Source organism: Mercurialis annua, linkage group LG1-X, assembly GCF_937616625.2.
Source record: "Mercurialis annua linkage group LG1-X, ddMerAnnu1.2, whole genome shotgun sequence".
NCBI lineage: Eukaryota > Viridiplantae > Streptophyta > Magnoliopsida > Malpighiales > Euphorbiaceae > Mercurialis > Mercurialis annua.
This window is the reverse complement of record NC_065570.1, coordinates 60,489,668-60,508,380: the sequence shown is the minus strand read 5'-3', so window position 1 is coordinate 60,508,380 and position 18,713 is coordinate 60,489,668. Positions and strand designations below refer to the sequence as shown.

Sequence of the window (18,713 nt, the reverse complement as noted above, 5' to 3'; positions counted from 1 at the left end):
TTGTCTTCTTTTATTCATAGATTTGTTTATTACTACTGATTTTGTGAAAAAAAATTGATTTATGGTATATTGGTAGTAATTTTATAATATATTTACGTTTTAGTGTATTTTTGGTGTATTTATAGTATATTTCTGCCGTTTTGTAGTATATTTATGGTGCATTTACAGAGTTTATGGTGTATTTCCAGTGTTTATGGTGTATTTGCAGTGTTTATGGTGTATTTGCAGTGTTTATGGTGTATTTGCAGTGTTTATGGTGTATTTGCAGTGTTTCATGGTGTAAACCACAAAAAACACTATAAAATGCTATAAATACACTACTTATAGACTATATATACACTACTTATACACTAATCTTACACCATAAAAATATTATATATACACTAATGTTACACTATAAAAAATAAAAATTCCAGAAAAAAAATCTATAAAAAATAAAATTAACTCTATATATACACTATATAAAAAAAACTGTCGGTTATTGGAAACCGAAAAAGGTATTTTTGAAATTAACTAACAAAAAAAGTATTTTTCGTAAATAAAAAAAGAAAAAACAGAAAAATCAAAACTTGGCAGGTAAAGGTGTAAATAAGTTATCAAAACATGTATTTCAGGAAATTACCACATCTTTTAATTATTATTTATTTTTGTAATATTAAAAATTCCACATGCCTAACGCATAATTACTTTGTTGCATGAAAAAAATAGTGCAACGATTGTATTGGATACTATTCCGAGGACACTAACACCAAACACATTTATTTTATTTCTCAACAACAAAAACATATTTAATTTTTAATTTTGGTATATACAAATTAATTTTTTTTAGGTAGATTCAGTTTATCACATCATCTGTGAACTAAGCTAATTATATTATAACAACTTATTAAAATAGTGGCATTATCGTAATATTACTATTAAAAAGGTGTAAAAAAGCTAACAACTAAAATTACAATAATGTCACTATTTTAATGATGTGTTATAATATAATTGGCTAGTACACATATAACGTGATAGACTGAGTCTACCTTAAAGCATCTCCAGTGCAATACTAAAATGAGGTGCTAATGCTATAATTTAGCATTTAATCTAAAAAACGGACTCCAATATAATGTTATAGTTAATGTTAAATTTAGCATATGCTATATCATATGTTAAATTTAGCATCTGCTATTGCATATGCTAAATTTTAACAATCAATAGCAATTCACAATTAATTACAGTTTTACCACTTGTAATTCTTTTTTACATATTATTTTAATATTTTATTTTAAACTTTGTGCTTTCTCTATTCATTTTTGTAAGCTCGATCGATTTTTTTAATAGTAAACCACATTTTAATATAATTAAAAATATATAAATAATCTATTTTTATATAATCCGACGTTTTTTTAGTAAGGTGTTCTTGCGAATGTAGTGCAGTGTTTCTAGAATTAATTGATCATAAGTAAAATTTGTTGAAAATAAAATTTTATTAGAAAAACTCATTATTATATTAAACATGAACAAATAAATAATATGAAAATATGTAATTATAATAAAAGTGAAAAAACACGTACTCTCTTACTGATAATCTACCGACCGAGTCCATCATCAAGCAGCAGAGAGACTTTTTCTGTCTACTGCTTCTCTCTCTCTCACGCATTACCGCAAACGCAATGGCTTCACTCTTCAGAGACCTCTCCTTAGGCCATTCTAAGAGAGAGTCGCCGTCGCCACCTCCGTCGTTACAACCGCCGTCAAGAATGCCGTCATCAAAGCTCATCGTCACTGATCTAGAATCTCCACTGGGCCAGCTCTCCTCCCAACTCACTGACTCCGACTTACGCGCCACTGCTTACGAGATCTTCGTTGCCGTTTCTCGAACCTCCGCCGGTAAAGCCCTCACGTTTACATCCAGCTCAGCAAGCAACTTCGTCGACGCGCCTAATAATAATCACGCGCCTCACTCGCCCGGCACTCCCGTGTTGCAGAAGTCACTCACTTCAGCTGCTGCTAGTAAAATGAAGAAAGCTTTGGGGTTGAAATCGCCGAGGAAGAGTCCGGGTTCGGGTCCGGGTCAGGGGAAGTCGAAACGGCCTTTGACCGTTGGAGAGTTGATGAGGTGTCAAATGCGGGTTTCTGAGAGTGATGATTCGAGAATTAGGAGAGCTCTTGTTAGGGTTTCTGCTGCTCAGGTTTGTTTCATTTTGTCTGATCTATCTTAATTTATGATTTTAATTGTTATAATTGAATTATCTTGTATATCTGTTATTGATCTGATAAATATTGAAAATGACTGATGAATCAAAATTTAGAAATTATAATGTAGTTTATTGAATTCTATAGTTTTTAAAGCCTAATTATTGGATTGTTTTCAAATTTGTAACTTGTGATTCTTATATCAATTCAGAATTGTTTATGATATCAATTTACTGCCTGAATGTCTGTTGTTTTGTCTTTACCCTGTTGTTGGCTGATGCATTTACTTTGGTCTTTTATGTGTTTTTTTTTATATATACTTTGATGTTGCTTGTTATTTCACAATCTAAGCTTTTGTTTATGACTAAAGTTAAACCTAATAATAAGGGGGCTTATCGCAGGTTGGAAGGAGAATTGAGTCGGTTGCTCTTCCGCTAGAACTATTACAGCAGCTAAAGGTTTCTGATTTTACTGATCAACAAGAGTATGAAACATGGCAGAAGAGAACTTTAAAAGTAATCGAGGCTGGACTTCTTATGCATCCTCGTGTTCCGCTTGATAAATCAAATCTTAATTCACAACGTCTGCGGCAAATTATTAATGGGGCTATGGATAGGCCTATAGAAACTGGAAAGAATAATGAGTCAATGCAAGTGCTTCGTGGTGCGGTTATGTCTCTAGCTAGTAGATCAGATGGATCTATTTCTGAGATATGCCATTGGGCTGATGGGATTCCTCTGAACCTGCGCCTTTATGAAATGCTTCTAGAAGCTTGCTTTGATGTTTATGATGAAACTTCTTTAGTTGAGGAAATTGAGGAACTTATGGAACAAATCAAGAAGACTTGGATTATTCTTGGTATGAGTCAAATATATCATAACCTTTGTTTTACATGGGTTTTATTTCACCGGTTTGTTGCGACTGGCCAAGTGGAGACAGACCTACTTGATGCTGCTGATGGTCAGTTGGTTGAAGTTGCAAAAGATGCAAAGACAACGAAGGATCCACTGTACGCTAAGATTTTGAGTTCTACATTGAGTTCAATATTGGGTTGGGCGGAAAAAAGGCTCCTGGCGTATCATGATACATTCGATAGAGGAAATATTGAGACCATGCAGTGCATTGTTTCTCTGGGAGTGTCAGCAGCCAGGATTCTGGTTGAAGATATATCTAACGAATATCGTAGAAAGAGGAAAGGGGAAACTGATGTTGCTCGAAGTAGGATTGACACTTACATCAGATCATCATTACGTACTGTTTTTGCACAGGCAAGTCTTTTTTGTCAACGTGATAATTTAGATCCGATAAACTTATGTTTCAGTTACCTGTGGCATCTGCTGCACGACAGTGCTTGCACTCTCTGGGTTGACCTTAGATAGGAGAGGGGAATTGAACCTGCAAATTCATTGGAATTGTCGGTTGCCCACACCACACGCTATAACATACATCATTGGCATGTGATACTTGGGAATATTATATGTACTTATTAGAACCTTAGTCATTTTAGCCTTCTTCTTTATTTGGCTTATGCTTTATGTTAGTTAAGGTGCAAACTGTGCAATTATAAAATCTAAAATGCTAAAGGGTTTTAAGAGTACTGGAACTGCTATAACCAATTATTATATGAGATTTCTTTCTTAAGGCTGTAGAAGCTAGTATTCTTTCATTTCAAGACTTCACCTTCTGTTGGACTTGGCCTCATTGAGTTGTCAAGATGTCAGCCTAGTGCAACATCTGAAAACTCTAATCCAAGCTTGACATGGTGATGCCTACCTAATATTCGAGTGTCAGCCTTAGCTTATTGAGTGATTTATTACTTCAGCTGCATGTATAGTTAACCTAACATGCCACAAGTCCTTACCTTTTGAAGAAAACTCGTGTGATTGCACTGCACATGCATTCGTACATAGACTTGTAGACTTAGAGATGGTGTAGAATCAATAAATTGGCATTTAATGTCTGTAATTGTTTGTGGTTGGTTGTGACTGTTATTTGATTTGTTGTGAAATAGTTGATGGAGAAAGCAGACTCAAGCAGGAGAGCATCAAAAAATCAGCCGAATCCTCTTCCTGTTCTTGCAATTCTTGCAAAGGATGTTGGTGAGCTGGCAAAAAATGAAAAGCAAGTGTATAGTCCAGTATTGAAGAGATGGCATCCGTTTGCAGCAGGTGTAGCCATGGCCATTTTGCATGCCTGCTATGGAAACGAGATAAAACAATTCATATCAGGCATAATGGATTTAACACCAGATGCTGTACAGGTCTTGAGAGCTGCAGACAAACTGGAGAAAGATCTTGTGCAAATTGCTGTAGAAGATTCAGTGGACAGTGATGATGGCGGGAAGGCAATAATCCGTGAAATGCCTCCTTATGAAGCTGAAGCTGCAATTGCCAATCTGGTAAAATCATGGATCAGAACAAGGCTGGATAGACTAAAGGAATGGGTCGACAGAAATTTGCAACAGGAAGTAAGCACTTGCTATTTATTTTTAACTTTATTTGTTCTGCAGATAGATTACTGTTTGGTTTATTGATATTATTAAGTTGATAATTTTCTGGCATCTTTATTATGTTGAATTTGAGATTGAGATTGATTGTCAAATTAATGTCACATTACTCTTGTATATATACACAGTTCACACACCAGATTCACTGCCTTCAATTGAATTAGTTTCCTTACTGAGACATTTCCATGATATGATTGTGATCAGTTTTTCTTGAAGTAACAAGCTTGATATGACATGATATGTATAGGCTTGGAATCCACAAGCAAATCAAGAAGGATTTGCTCCGTCGGCTGTTGAAGTTCTTCGAATCATTGATGAAACTTTAGATGCATATTTTCAGCTACCTATACCAATGCATCCAGCATTGCTTCCTGACTTGATTGCTGGCCTGGATAAATGTCTTCAATATTATGTGACCAAGGCAAAATCTGGCTGTGGTAAGTTATTGCAAAGCTCAACTTGTCCACAACTTCAGATCTTTGGGTTTCTAGTTGTGTCAGTTTTCAAAATTTTTTGTAGGATCGCGCAATACATATGTGCCGACTATGCCGGCATTGACCAGATGTGAAATCGGATCAAAGTTTCAAGGTGTGTGGAAAAAGAAAGAGAAGTCACCAAATCCTCAGAAGAAGAATCCTCAGGTAGCAACAATGAATGGAGACAGTTCCTTTGGAATACCCCAGCTCTGTGTGCGAATAAACACTGTGCACCGAATCCGAGCCGAGTTGGATGTTTTGGAGAAGAGAATAATAACCCACTTAAGAAACTCTGAATCCGCTCATACAGAAGACTTCTCAAATGGCTTGGCGAAGAGGTTTGAATCCACACCATCTGCCTGCATTGAAGGAGTTCAGCAACTCAGTGAGTCACTGGCTTATAAAATTGTTTTCCACGATTTGCGTCATGTTCTATGGGATGGTTTGTACGTTGGGGAGCCGTCATCTTCTAGAATTGAGCCTTTTCTCCAAGAGCTTGAGCGAAACTTGATTATCATAGCAGACATAATGCATGAAAGAGTTCGTACTCGGATTGTTACTGATTTAATGAGAGCTTCTTTTGATGGATTTTTGCTAGTTTTGCTTGCGGGAGGGCCGTCTCGTGCTTTTACGCGTCAGGATTACGAAATAATAGAAGATGATTTTAAATCCCTTAAAGATCTATTTTTGGCAAATGGGGATGGATTGCCTGCTGAGTTGATAGAGAAGTTTGGAATTACAGTCAGAGGTGTTCTTCCCCTTTATCGAACTGATACAGACAGCCTCATTGAGCGATTTAGACGTGAAACGTTGGAAGCATATGGCTCTTCTGCCAGGTCCAGACTTCCATTACCTCCAACTTCAGGAGAATGGAACCCTACTGAACCAAACACACTCCTTCGAGTGTTGTGTCTCCGGAATGACGAAGCAGCATCAAAGTTTCTAAAGAAAACTTACAATTTGCCTAAGAAACTATAACGAAGTTAGATGGCTGAATATGACAAATGCAAGTCATTTCTTATATGGTAAAAGAATACAGAATACACTTCTATGGATAGACAGTTGTATTTAGCGCAGATGGCACCCGAAAGGATGCTCGATATCATGAGCGTAGATGAGCCGCCTGGCGTTTGGGAAATAGCAGTGAGTTTGTATAGTACTTTAAAAATGTATTGGCCGTGTTCGTGCCGCTTGAACAGGATTTTGGAAGCAGGGTAGAAGAAAGGAAGATGGCTTTGCTTGTTGAAGGCTGGTATATATCTAGTAATTTTATTTATTTATTCAATTATTATAAAGCTGACCAGATTCCTTCTGCCCTGCTTTTATTTTTTCTTCTGTCTATTGTATACAGCAATATATAAACTTATGAGCTTGATTTTTTCCTCTTTATTTGTTTTTTTGGTTTTTGGCAAATTCATTTACATAGAGATGTGAATCTATATTAAATGGTATATTAGTATAGCTATATTTTGTTGATTATAGTAATTAATTATATTTGTTTCTTTGTTATGGCTGTATTATATGGCTGGCTATTGATGATTGCAGTCGAAACTCTCTAAAAAAGAAAAGGTACGAAAGTATTTGATTGATAGTGAGATTGTTTGTTCGATTACATTTGGTTTATGTATATTCTTTAAGCTGCAGCTTTACTGTTATTTTGCATTTCCTGTGTGAGGAGCTGACAGGCGGAATGTAATTCATCAAATGGTCATCCTAACATCTTTCATGATATGAGGAGCTGACAGAAGAGAAAAATTTATGACTTGGTCTCTTAGAAATACTATCATTTTGATTTTTTTCCCCAATTTTTCAAAAATTTCAAGTTTTGGCTTAATTTTGATAAATATATTTTAATTGTAGAACTTGGTATATTTATTAAAAAAGAGTCTAGCTTTTTTTATTTATTTATAACTTTGTTTTTGTTATTAAAAAATATAGATTAAAATTGACAAAATGGAAAAAAAAAATGTAAGAGTGTTTTTGGAAGAAAAAAAAAAGTCAGCTAGAAATGCATTTATCTAAGCTAGTGCTTTGAAAAGTTGGATGAAAAAATTAAAAAGGTTGGAATTAGACGTTTTTAAGTTACTAGGTATAATATTATTGATTGTGTTTGCATTATCTGTTGTTTATGTCTAGCCTACTCAAGTTTTAAAATCCTCAGTTTGATAGTAAACCTAATCATGTTTTCAGATCTTAACGATTTAGTTCTTCAAAACATGCTATATTTGCATCATTAACCGAATTATCAGTTTCTTCTGAATTCTACTACAAACTTTTTGTATTTTGTATAACTTAAATGTTAAGAAAGGTGAAAATACAGGTAAGAGTGAATGAAAACAATGAATTTGCATTTAAAAAATGCAATCTAAAATAGATAATTTTATCAACAGACTAGTCTCAAGTTTGAAGCTCAAACTATCTAGATCCAAGCTCGAGTTTGATCTCAATATTCAACTGAGACTTGATTACCGAGGACAATCAGAAATGACCCGTACAATTCAGATAGGATGGTACTGATAACTAACTTGATTCCAACATAAGTTTGATCCTATCAAACTCCTGACGGAAAACTCAAAAAACATCAAGCACTAAGACAGACAATTTATCAAACTTTAGAAGCATATTACACTCCAAAAATCATCGTACATCAATCTAAACTCTTTTCTGCTAATACGCATAAGGACCAATGACTATAATTATACAACAATGCCAGAAACAGATATAAGTAAGATCTAAACTTCAGCACGGCAACACCTAACGTTGTTGTTCTATAAATACAGATACAACCGATTGTCCCCTAAACCATCAGCTTTGAGATAAATTTTAGCAAAGATGATTTCTCAATACCTGTCCAAGCTTTTGGAGTTGTCAATTAAACCACAAATGATTATAACTGCTGATGCTTGGTCGCTGGGAATCCAAGTCACTATCGAGTCAAATATTCAACATGATGACACCGACAACGTCAAATGTAGATGATCATGATTCCTCTAAGATGGCACGTCCGAGATTTGTGGCAAGAGCTAGTCTAACAGAGCTTGAAGCCTGAGATGGCAAGTCTGCTTCGACAAAGTCTGGGCGGAGCCTCGCCATTGACAATTCTTGCAGTTTATTCAACAGAAGATTTGTTTGAGATACATTTAGCAGGGGTTGCTCCTGCCAGCTAAGCAGTTTTAACTGCAGAAATTAAAGGAACGAGAAAATTTAGAACAAATTGGTCTGCCTACACCAGATTTACAACTGGAAACAAAAATCTGATCACAGATTACTTGAGCGGAATCAACTACATCTAAAGGGAAAATGCAAATATGTATCTGCAAATTACCAACTCCAAACTCCTGGAGATAAAGAACAGCTTACCGAATCATACAGCAGAGGCAGCCAGAAACGTTGAGGTGTAGAAGAACTTTTCATAAGCTGCAGATTCAAACAAATCAGGAATCAACCTAGTGGTGACTGATAAATAACAAAAACTGAAACTTCTCCTGGCATGTAAAGAACCTTCTAAATATTATTAAAACTAACAGAATATATGTAAAATAGCATTTCAACAGGGATGCACACCACCATGACAAGCTCTAAGTTCCTTGGATTAAAAAATTAGTCTTGAGCATGGCAGTACAGCTTTTCAATACAAAAGTTGGTCAGCTGCACTTACCGATAATAGTGATTCTACAGCTATCCTTGCAGCATCTGTAGTTTTCCCATCAGAAACCTGCTTTAGAGATTTCTTAAAATCCCTATACCTGCACCAAAACTAAGGTTAGAATTAAGAAAGACTGCAAACATAATAAACAGAGAAAAAGAAAATTGAGATGATGATGATTACTAAGTAATTGAAAATCCATACTTGTGCAGGAACTCAAGACCACCGGCATGCTTAGATTCTGAACCAAGCAATTCAATTAAACCTTCCCATTGCTGTGTGCACAAAGTTAAAATCAATTCAAAAGAGCTATTACCTTTGCAAAATAGTAAAGTAATAGTTGTTCAAGGAAACTTTTAATGAAAACTAAACTGACCCAACAGCTAAGTGGAAACAACTGTAATGAAGATAATAACCTTGAAACTCTCATCAGAGATTGACTTTCCAACAGAATCAAACAATTGCTGACCGATTCTGTTAAGACAGACTTCATCCCGAGCTTGCCGAAGCCAATAAATTCCAGAACCTAACCTACCGTGTTTCCAGTGGTATACTCCAGCAATCTAGCCATTAATGAAAAACGCTGTTAAGAAATGATTTTGGAGTCTCATGATTTCTACTCTGTTGAGAATAGAGCATTTTAAAGACGAGTTACAGAGTAATTGGGTAATATTAAAGCAGGAGGACATTTGCAGATCCGCACTTTTTGGTGTAAGTCCATACACCAATGAAACATGTGATACGTCCAAAAATTACACAGCATACCTTCATAACATCTCTGCTGACACTGTCAAGTTCGTAAAGACGGCAAATCTCCAAATTCTGCATCAATTATAATGGAATGTTTAGTTAGCTGTTGGATAACATCTCAGCCATTTACTTTCAGTTCAATGGTTGAGACTTGAGATTGTACAAAAATGAAAGATCATGATTGGTCAAACATGAGCAGATCCCATTCCAAGAGCATTTATAACTACGACAGAAGGCTGATGCAGAAGATGGTTACCTTAATCAGCAATTCATTATGTTGAACAGGCTGCCTGTATAATAGTATCTCCAGCAAACTCATTCCCAGCTTCATACATGATATCAAATAAATTGGAGCAATCTGTAGTTACAAAAGAGTTAGGATGAGTACAGAACACTTGTCCTAAGAAGGATGACTGATTTACTTACCTCTAAAATGGCAAAAACTCCATAATATGTATGAAATATCAAATAATTGCGAAATAAAAAATCACCCTTAAGATTGCATATTTGATAACAACATTTCACTATGTGCAAGGCCTGAATTTCTTTTACCAATAAAGGATTTAATTCAATAAATCCAACTACAATTAATAGTCAAATGGATTATGACAATTGACAGGGAGCATTTTATAGCACAAGATAAGGTTATCAAGAATGAAAGAAGGTTTTAACTTATTCAAGATTCAACTTTTATTTTTACGAAAAAATCAATCAAGTTTCAAAGTGTTCTAATTACAATCTAAAAGGTGGCAAAATCACACCCATTTTTCTGCAATCCAGCCCCTTCTATGATATTTTAATTTACTATAAAGCATAAATCATTATAATCACCATTTATAATAACAAATTCAGTTTAACTAATTTGCATTGTACTAATTCACCACTGACGTATAATTGGGTGTTCATTTAAATAATAACTCTAATATATGAAACGTATAACATGCTTTTTTGTTACCTCAATCACTATTTCCATTTCTTAATAATAATAATGCAAATAGCTAAACCTAGGTCTAAAATAAGTTACTTATTACATATGTAAATTATCTTAATCACCATGGCGATCTCTTAAGGAGTTTGGACTTACTTGCCAAGTCAAGATATGTGAAGAAAGAACTTGAGCATAAACAAGCCGATGAAGCTCATCTATACTGATTCCCCCCAAATTATCTCGCTGCTCATGTAACAGCATCTCTGCTTGAATGTTCCCAGCAGTCAATAACTCTGCGGCATGAGTCACCATCCTGTCAAAAGGTCCCAACAAGTTATAGCCCATTTAAAAAACAACAGAATTCTAAGGTTTGCACACGCATGATCCCTAGTTTTATTCTTCTAAGAGTTGTCTGGGTCTTTTGTTCTCTCTCTCTCTAAAAAAAAAACAATAGGACCTGAAAACATGAGTTCCATAAGAAAGAGAAGATACTAAAGCAGCTCACCAAGGGCCAAATCCTCTTGAACATTCTGCTAAAATAACCTGCAGTATTTAACCAACCAAGTTATTTCAATTAAAAGAACACCAAAGAGCAAATAAAAGAGAATTTTCATTTACAATGTCTGATCCACAAAACAGACCTCAGTATTGTCTCCAAGTATGCCAAGAACAAGCTTCATCAGTTTATGTGGATTGGAAGATGGCTTTAATTGAATGCATTTTTGAGCTAAGTTGTACATGCTTTCCAGACCCTGATTTCAGAGGAGGGATTAAATGAGTATCGATTTCACTAGTACAATGTTACTAATGATATAGATTTAAGAAACCTATAACATAATGTTACAAGGACTTAAGTGCCAGGAAACCTAATTCATCAAGGGAAATTAGTCAGCACTTACTGCTGTGAATGGCCTTATGTATAGAATGTGAGATATATATAGCTCCATCCAATTACAAGTTGTGGTTGACAGAATGTTAGAGTTTCCCAGCATAATCTGAAGCATGTTTTTCAATCCCTCCCGTGTCTGACGGTGATCACACTGAACCCAGAAAGAACTGGACTCCAACTTAGTTACTTGTGCTCGCCATCTCTCCCAAGCCTACAAAGTTGACAAACACAGATTGCAGGAGCAAAAAGCAGATAGTTTGAGGAAAAATATAATGAACAAAATTATTAAAGGATTTTTCTAGATCACTTTTTAACCAAAATACCTTCATAAAATCAGGCTTGGCTTTAAAGCATTCACCCAATTTTCCAGCTCCTAATTCAGGACGCATGCGTGGCATTTTTGAAATAAGAACAGCAACTGTCTCTACAAGACCATTCTCAGTCTGTTCAATATAAAGGTGAAATAGACATGATTAGGATCCAGTACCAAGTAAATGGTTCTATAGATGTCCAGTAAATTCATAACATGTTAAAATTTACATGTATGCACAACCAATCAAAATCATGTAAAATGGAAACTCAAATTAGAAACTATGCTTGAACATCTCACTTTTGCCGCAAGGAAAAGATATCTACAGACAGAAGGCAATAAGGATAATATGAACAGAAGCACATATTTCTCAGATTAAACATACAGTACTCGTTGCATGGTAAACAGTGAATACCAAATAATAGAATGGTCAATCAAGAAGAGAGCTTCATGTCATTTAACCAGCTAACATAGTTTGTTTTGACAAGAGTCATTTTCTGTCCAACAAAAAGCAAGCTATAACACTGTAAGGTTATAAGCCTACACATGACAATTGAAAATCGCCCAAGTAAGCTGCATCATAATAACTTCGAGAAATTGTTCTAGGAATACATATACATATTTATTGTTTCTGTTATCTTCTTACCAACCTCTCTACTGCCGAGCTGATCCAGTTGATAAGACCCATGCAATCGCAACATTTTCACCTACAAGTGAAATCAATGAGTTATGCATCATCATATACATGAGAGAAAAAACATTTGTTAGAATATATTTTTGCATGTATAAACATGACATTAAATATGATGCAGCAAAGTTGACTGAAGATTACTTACAGCAATTTCTAGCCAGCCAACTGCTAATGCAGACGATATCAACTCCCAATATCTTGGATCATCCTCTATGACCTACATATAGCAATTCAAAATATTACAAGTCATGAAACCTTTTGAATAACTTTACAATCAACTAATGTAATTAAATGACTAAAAGCATTGAGAAACAGTATTAAATTGGTCATTGATGCCATAAAAATAATTATCCATAAAGAAACTCTCTTAAACACAATGAGCAGCACACCCATTGCAGAAACACAAATCCAGAACATAAAATCTCGTTGACGCAAACATTTAACATAGGCTTAGAGCAGGTCATACCAAGTTAACATTTAAAGCTCAAACAGTCATATTGCTTTCAAATATTACATTATTAAAAAAGTTCAGACAGAAACAAGGATTTAAAATAGCAGACATAGCCAAACCTGCAAAGTGACTAGATCATCTTGAAACTCCATAAGTTTCATATGTAATGTTGTCTGTGTGGCTGATAGTAGGCTGTCGTAATCCTGCAATAGAAAAAACATAATAATAGGAATTTTTAAAATATCAGAAGTTATAATATTAATACCACATAAATTCTAGCAAATGCAATGCCAAAGTTGAACAAATAAAAGCCAAGAATAAATATGATCATTACAGACAGCCAATCGACAAGACGCTCAGGAAGCCATGATTGGGACGGCTTATCGGCATAAAACATCTCCATCAGATCCCACGCAGCCTTTAAACAGGTCGGTTCCTCACCTTTCTGCACAAATATAGTTAATACAATAACACAAATAAATAAGAAAATTGAAGTAAACAAAGACAAAGGAACCCGGGTATTCAAATAACACCTTTAGAACTTCGTTTGGGTCTTCAATGACAGGAGAAGCAGTTGATGACTTATCATTACCAAGTAGTGAACTTATCTCTTTGCTGTACTCCATCACATACTCCCACCTGAATTAATCCCACATTCTAGTCATCACACGCAAACATAAATAACTTTCTAATATCACAATATTGCAACACAATTTAGGTCTAATTTTTAAAAGAAAATACATGTTCAGTTACCACTCGGGGTGATACGGAGAAGAATTCAATTGTACTTTGGACAAGCTAGAAATAGAATTTCTTCTGCTTTTCAGGAGAGCGTACGGAGATACAGAGCCGTACGAGATTCTTCGCCACTGCGCGTCGTTTAACTCTCCATCTCCATTGCCGCCAAGTTTAACCTCCATTACTTTCCCTCCGACATCTGTGTCAGCTTCGTCGGTGTCGGATGGAGGTGGCCGGAAAATAGAGACGCGTAAGGTGTTTCCTCCGGCGAAAGAGAGAGATAGACGAGAAATCGGGGGTTTGAGTCCATGGTTAAGTGGGTAGACCACGGAGAGTTGAGAGTCTGGTAAATAAGGAACTAATGAATCATTGCCACCTGAAGTGGAGGTGACGCCTGGCATTAGGGAGGAGGAAGAGGAAGAAGAGAGAATAATATTGAGGGTTTAGGGTTTTCGATTTTTTGATTCGACAACTGAACAGTAAGGTAAATCTGCAAAATAGCTTATTAAACGCACCGTTTCCTTATTTTGGCGCTAGAAATTTGAAATTGTTTTCTATTATGTGTCAAAACCGAAATAAATGATTTGATTTGTCTATTCCATTGCATCAGACTTGTATCCCTGCTCTAAAAGATCCGGACAAAGTTCTCTTTCAAATTTTACTAGAACACATTGATCCGGACAAAGTTCTCTTTCAAATATAGACGGAAAAAATCGAAAAGATGAAGTTTTTGGATGATTAAGTCTAATAGGTGTAAAAATAGTCATCATCAAAGTTGAGATGTGTATTTAACTAATATTATAAAGTTCATGGACATGAATATACATTCGGCCAAAAAATTATGAGCCCTTTACGGCTTGCAATTCTTGCCCCTTTGGGAGATATAAAAATGTGAAATTGCAAAAATTCAAAATTAAATATGTAAAAATGATATTTTTCAAGAATTGAGAAAGCTATTTTTACAAGAAACGTGAAAAGGTTAATGGTTTTGGCTGGAGAATAGTTATGGGCGTCACTAGATTAAAGGATAGAGATAAAAAGGCAAAAAAATACAAATAATAACATACAATTATGGGGAGGCTTAATTGTTTTAAAGTTACAAACTTCAGCGTCTTTTGTAATCTTAATACAAATTTTAAATTTTCGCAATTTAAAACACGAACTATCATTTTTAATTTTCGTAATTTAAAACATGAACTGCCACTTTTTTTACAATTCGAAACATAAACAATTTTCTTGTTTATATGGCCATCTTAATATATATTGTTTCGACATATATATTTGCAATTTTTTAATGAAAAGTTACTTAATATTTTAAATTGCAAAAAAAAGATAGACATTGTAAAAATTAAAAAATCGTACTATTAAATTTGCAAAAGATGCTAAAATTTGTGGTTTTTTTAAAACAATTAAGCCTTATGTACTATACAAACTATATTATTCAATATCATTTCCTTTACATGAATACGCATGATCATCATCTTCTCCAGAAAACAACTATAGCTTTTCAAAAAAGCTGCTTATTTCCTATACTACTCTAAAAACAGGATATGCATTAAAGAAGCAAGAATCTCGAGGGATCATTGAAAATAGAAGAACCTCAGAGTGAATGTGGCCAATTTTTATGTATGTTGTTGAGCTGAAGAAGGAAGACAATCTTTTATGATCTCCTGGATCCTTCTTTTCATCTGCTTATCTTTGACTCCTGCAAGCATGTTTCGGTAGAAAATCTCCAGCCTAATAAGCTTACTCCGATCTGCTGATTCTAACATGCCTTCCCATTCCTTTGCAATATCAAATGTACCTGAATTCTGCAGCGACACTGGAATTTCTTCTTCTGTAAAAGGTTTACCAAAAATTGAACCATGAAGTATTCCGGCGTATCGTTCAATCGTAGAAAGTTTTGATTGAGGAAGCTTCAGCTCCTCCATCGCCAAGGATAATTTTTTCTCCGTTTCTGTAACTTCCTCGGATCGTTTTTTGCCAGAATTATCCGTAACAGTAGTATCATTTGATTCTTGGTTGTTGAAATCCTCCGTCAGTGGCGGCCACAGCATAACAGTTGGAACAAAAACGTCTATTTCCTTTCCGTTTCCGAGGGCTCCACTTCTTCCTCTACCCCAGGACCAAAGTTTATAACCACCATTTGCAACAAGAAGAGTATGGGCAGCGCCGCACGTAATTTGGACAGGGTCATTAAATTTCGGCACTTGAGATCCTCTAAGTTGAAGGGGAGAAAGAGCATCCCCAGCATCGGTGCCAGTAAATCGAGCATCTGGGCAAAGTCCAAGCCCGTTCATCATTCCCCATGACCACACATCTCCAGCTGAAGAGACAACGCTGGTATGAAATAAACCACAATCAACAGAGATCAAGTATACATACTCTGGCAATTCTTTTACTTGTTCAGGTTGTGGTACACTTTGGGTGGTTCCTTGCCCGAGCTGCCCATTTTCTCCTAAGCCGAATGTCCAGCACGTACTTTCTAACTTGTCATTTGGTCTCTTTTTACGAGCAAGCAAAGCAGTATGAAATGCACCACATGACACCTCATAAACAGTCCATAGAGAGTCATTGTTAAATGTTTCAACAACTTCAGGCCGCACTCTGCTCTCTCTATCTCCCGAACCCAATTGGCCGTGACTATTGTTTCCCCAAGAGTAGCATACTAGATCTTCACCTTTATATGTTTCTCCTCTACTGACAAGTGCTATGACATGTTCATTTCCACATGCAACTTTAACAACAGTGTGACCGTGGAAATCCCAGACGGGGATAGGAGTGAAACTGCTAACTAAGGAGAAACCACCCTCGCTGTTACTGTTTAGCTGTGGGCAATTGCCCCACATCCAGAGAGCTCCAAGGTTATCAATTGCGAGGGACATCATTCCTCCCGCTTTAATGGTACAAATCTGCAGCTCAATAAATAAAAAATCTACTTAAGCTGTCAAAAAGGGAATCAGTGGTACAAAAAACATTCCGCACCTTCAATAGTGCTTCTTTACTATTTTCTGACTCATTTGCTGCTGAATCAGGAGGGACCAACTCATGAAATTGATCCATCATGCGAGGCACGAGAGAATTCTCTTCATTCCCACCAAGTTGGCCATCCATACAAAGGTCAAGGTATCACAGATTCACAGTACACAATAACAAGCATAGAGTTTACTAAATTCTAACATGCCATAGAATGAACTAAAAACTGAAGAGAATCCCAGGTTGAAGGATACAGATGTTATAACCCCAGCACCAAACTGATCCATCATCTGCCATCACATAGAACCAAAAATAATAAGGGCTCGTTTGTAAACTTCTAACAGTTTACTCAAAACGCAGGTTTAGTTTAGTAGTGCCAAATAACATCCAACATTTTCTCGATTCCTTAGATTAATAATATGATTACATAAGAAAAAGTATAAAGATCTGTTTGTGTAACAAAAAGTGTATAAATGTTTAAAACATAGCCATAGAAAGAGATATCCAACCATCAAAATTAAAATTGATAAGAATCATTAACAGTAGACCAATTTATTTCAAACCTAGAAAACCAAAATAATGAAACTCAAATCTACAAAAATAAAGCTAAAAAAAGGAACAAAACCTGAAAGAGCAACACTATGATAAGCACCAGCAGCAACTCCAACAAACTTGAGCTGTTTCTCATCAAAACTGCCGAACTTCACTTGAACCGGGTAAAACTCATCCTTTTCTAATCCAGTCCCCAGCCTTCCAAACATTCCTCTTCCCCATGAATACACGCATCCATCTCCTGCATAGTCAAATTAATTAATAAAAAGCATCAGACGTGACGTGATTCCATTTTTTTAAGCTAATCCAAATGCAATTTAATTTGTAATAAAATTGAATCAAATCTCTAATTACGATTAGTATTACCGGTAAGTGCAAGTGTATGGGATTCTCCGGCTGCCACTGACACTACTTTGCCCGATAAATTGCCAGCAATTGGCGATTCTCCGGTATCCTCCATTTTGTTATCAAATGTTTTGAATTCTGATGTGAAACAGAGGCACAGAAATTTGATTACATTTTTTGCACAGCTTACAAGGTGTGCTTTATCTGCATCATGTATGTTACAGCCGTAAATATTATCGGGGAGAAGTACGTAAATGTCATCATTTTGGCATTATTGGAGTCCATAATCTTTTTATAGCCAATAAATACATAAATTAGTAGCATTTCCATATGGTCAAGATAATCTACATCATTTATTGTCTAAGATATATTTATTTAATTAATTTATTTAAAAGTATATATATATTTATTATTTATTGTAATTATAATAAATAATAATTATAATATACATAAATATGAAGTATAATAATTATGTTTTTTATATATTTAAACTATTATATATGTAATTATATTTAGAAGGCTAATTCATATGCAATAGTATGATCTTTACCGTTTATAGCGATTTAAGCGCATTATTTAAAACGTGAGCCTTCACATCTATCATTTTTAAATTTAGCATTGTATAACCCATTGCCGTTTCTCGATCGGCTGTTCAAAGCCTATGTAGTAAATGGAATATCGCATGCCTACGCGATAATTCATCACTCATATTTGAGGTTATTTTCTATTAAATCATGTCATTTCGTGTTTATAGCGTTTTAAGTATATTATTTTAAAGGGTTAATGTTATAAAAATTCACTAATTTTACATATTTTTTCAATTTAATCAGGCCTTTTAAAACTTATCATAAAGATATATCAACTTTTATTTTTTTCCAAATTCATACACGGTATTGACGTGACATTCATTCATTGATTAAAAATGACATCCACCTTAACAAATTATTTCAATGAATGAATGTCTCTCAGCACCGTATATGAATTTGGAAATAAAAATAAAAATTAATGTATCTTTATGACAAGTTTTAAAATACGTGATTAAATTAAAAAAAACGTATACAATTGGTGAATTTTTATAACATTATCCTTATTTTAAATTTTGCAACTTGTAACCCAATTTCGTTTTTTATATAGGATTCCAATAGTTAGAGAATCGCAATGGGCTGTACAATATAAAATATGGGATTGTTTTAAAAATGTGGCTACAATTTATAGGTAGATATCAAATTTAAAATATAAGAATTTAAAAAATCATCAATTTTTTTATTAAAGAG

The 18,713-nt window shown here is 34.9% G+C and overlaps 3 protein-coding genes across 5 annotated transcripts; 1 reads left to right on the top strand and 2 right to left on the bottom strand.

Moving 5' to 3' along the window:
* Positions 1-1,580: 1,580 nt before the first annotated feature.
* On the top strand, positions 1,581-6,552 carry LOC126653991 (protein unc-13 homolog). Its single transcript, XM_050347999.2, has 5 exons — positions 1,581-2,177; positions 2,583-3,449; positions 4,193-4,648; positions 4,935-5,124; positions 5,207-6,552. The coding sequence occupies exons 1-5, from the start codon at positions 1,659-1,661 to the stop codon at positions 6,139-6,141; spliced, it is 2,967 nt and encodes a 988-aa protein (XP_050203956.1). The 5' UTR covers positions 1,581-1,658; the 3' UTR covers positions 6,142-6,552.
* Positions 6,553-7,764: 1,212 nt separating this feature from the next.
* On the bottom strand, positions 7,765-14,132 carry LOC126664428 (nuclear pore complex protein NUP85). 2 transcript variants are annotated; one of them, XM_050356810.2, is made up of 18 exons: positions 13,582-14,131; positions 13,362-13,467; positions 13,163-13,273; positions 12,948-13,031; positions 12,523-12,594; positions 12,337-12,393; positions 11,700-11,819; positions 11,387-11,587; positions 11,129-11,239; positions 10,993-11,030; positions 10,644-10,800; positions 9,816-9,917; positions 9,575-9,631; positions 9,226-9,372; positions 9,014-9,084; positions 8,822-8,909; positions 8,524-8,580; positions 7,765-8,340 (listed from the first exon to the last, which is right to left on the bottom strand). In XM_050356810.2, the coding sequence occupies exons 1-18, from the start codon at positions 13,965-13,967 to the stop codon at positions 8,143-8,145; spliced, it is 2,163 nt and encodes a 720-aa protein (XP_050212767.1). In that variant the 5' UTR covers positions 13,968-14,131; the 3' UTR covers positions 7,765-8,142. The 2 variants fall into 2 exon arrangements, with proteins under 2 accessions (XP_050212767.1, XP_050212769.1); XM_050356812.2 differs by lacking the exons at positions 7,765-8,340; positions 8,524-8,580 and having other exon boundaries at positions 8,993-9,084; positions 13,582-14,132.
* An 814-nt stretch (positions 14,133-14,946) lies between these two features.
* Positions 14,947-17,699, bottom strand: LOC126664840 (ultraviolet-B receptor UVR8). Of its 2 annotated transcripts, XM_050357417.2 has the most exons (5): positions 17,461-17,699; positions 17,168-17,335; positions 16,797-16,832; positions 16,552-16,676; positions 14,947-16,478 (listed from the first exon to the last, which is right to left on the bottom strand). In XM_050357417.2, the coding sequence occupies exons 1-5, from the start codon at positions 17,552-17,554 to the stop codon at positions 15,189-15,191; spliced, it is 1,713 nt and encodes a 570-aa protein (XP_050213374.1). In that variant the 5' UTR covers positions 17,555-17,699; the 3' UTR covers positions 14,947-15,188. The 2 variants fall into 2 exon arrangements, with proteins under 2 accessions (XP_050213374.1, XP_055960254.1); XM_056104279.1 differs by lacking the exons at positions 17,168-17,335; positions 17,461-17,699 and having other exon boundaries at positions 16,552-16,652; positions 16,797-16,837.
* Positions 17,700-18,713: the final 1,014 nt, after the last annotated feature.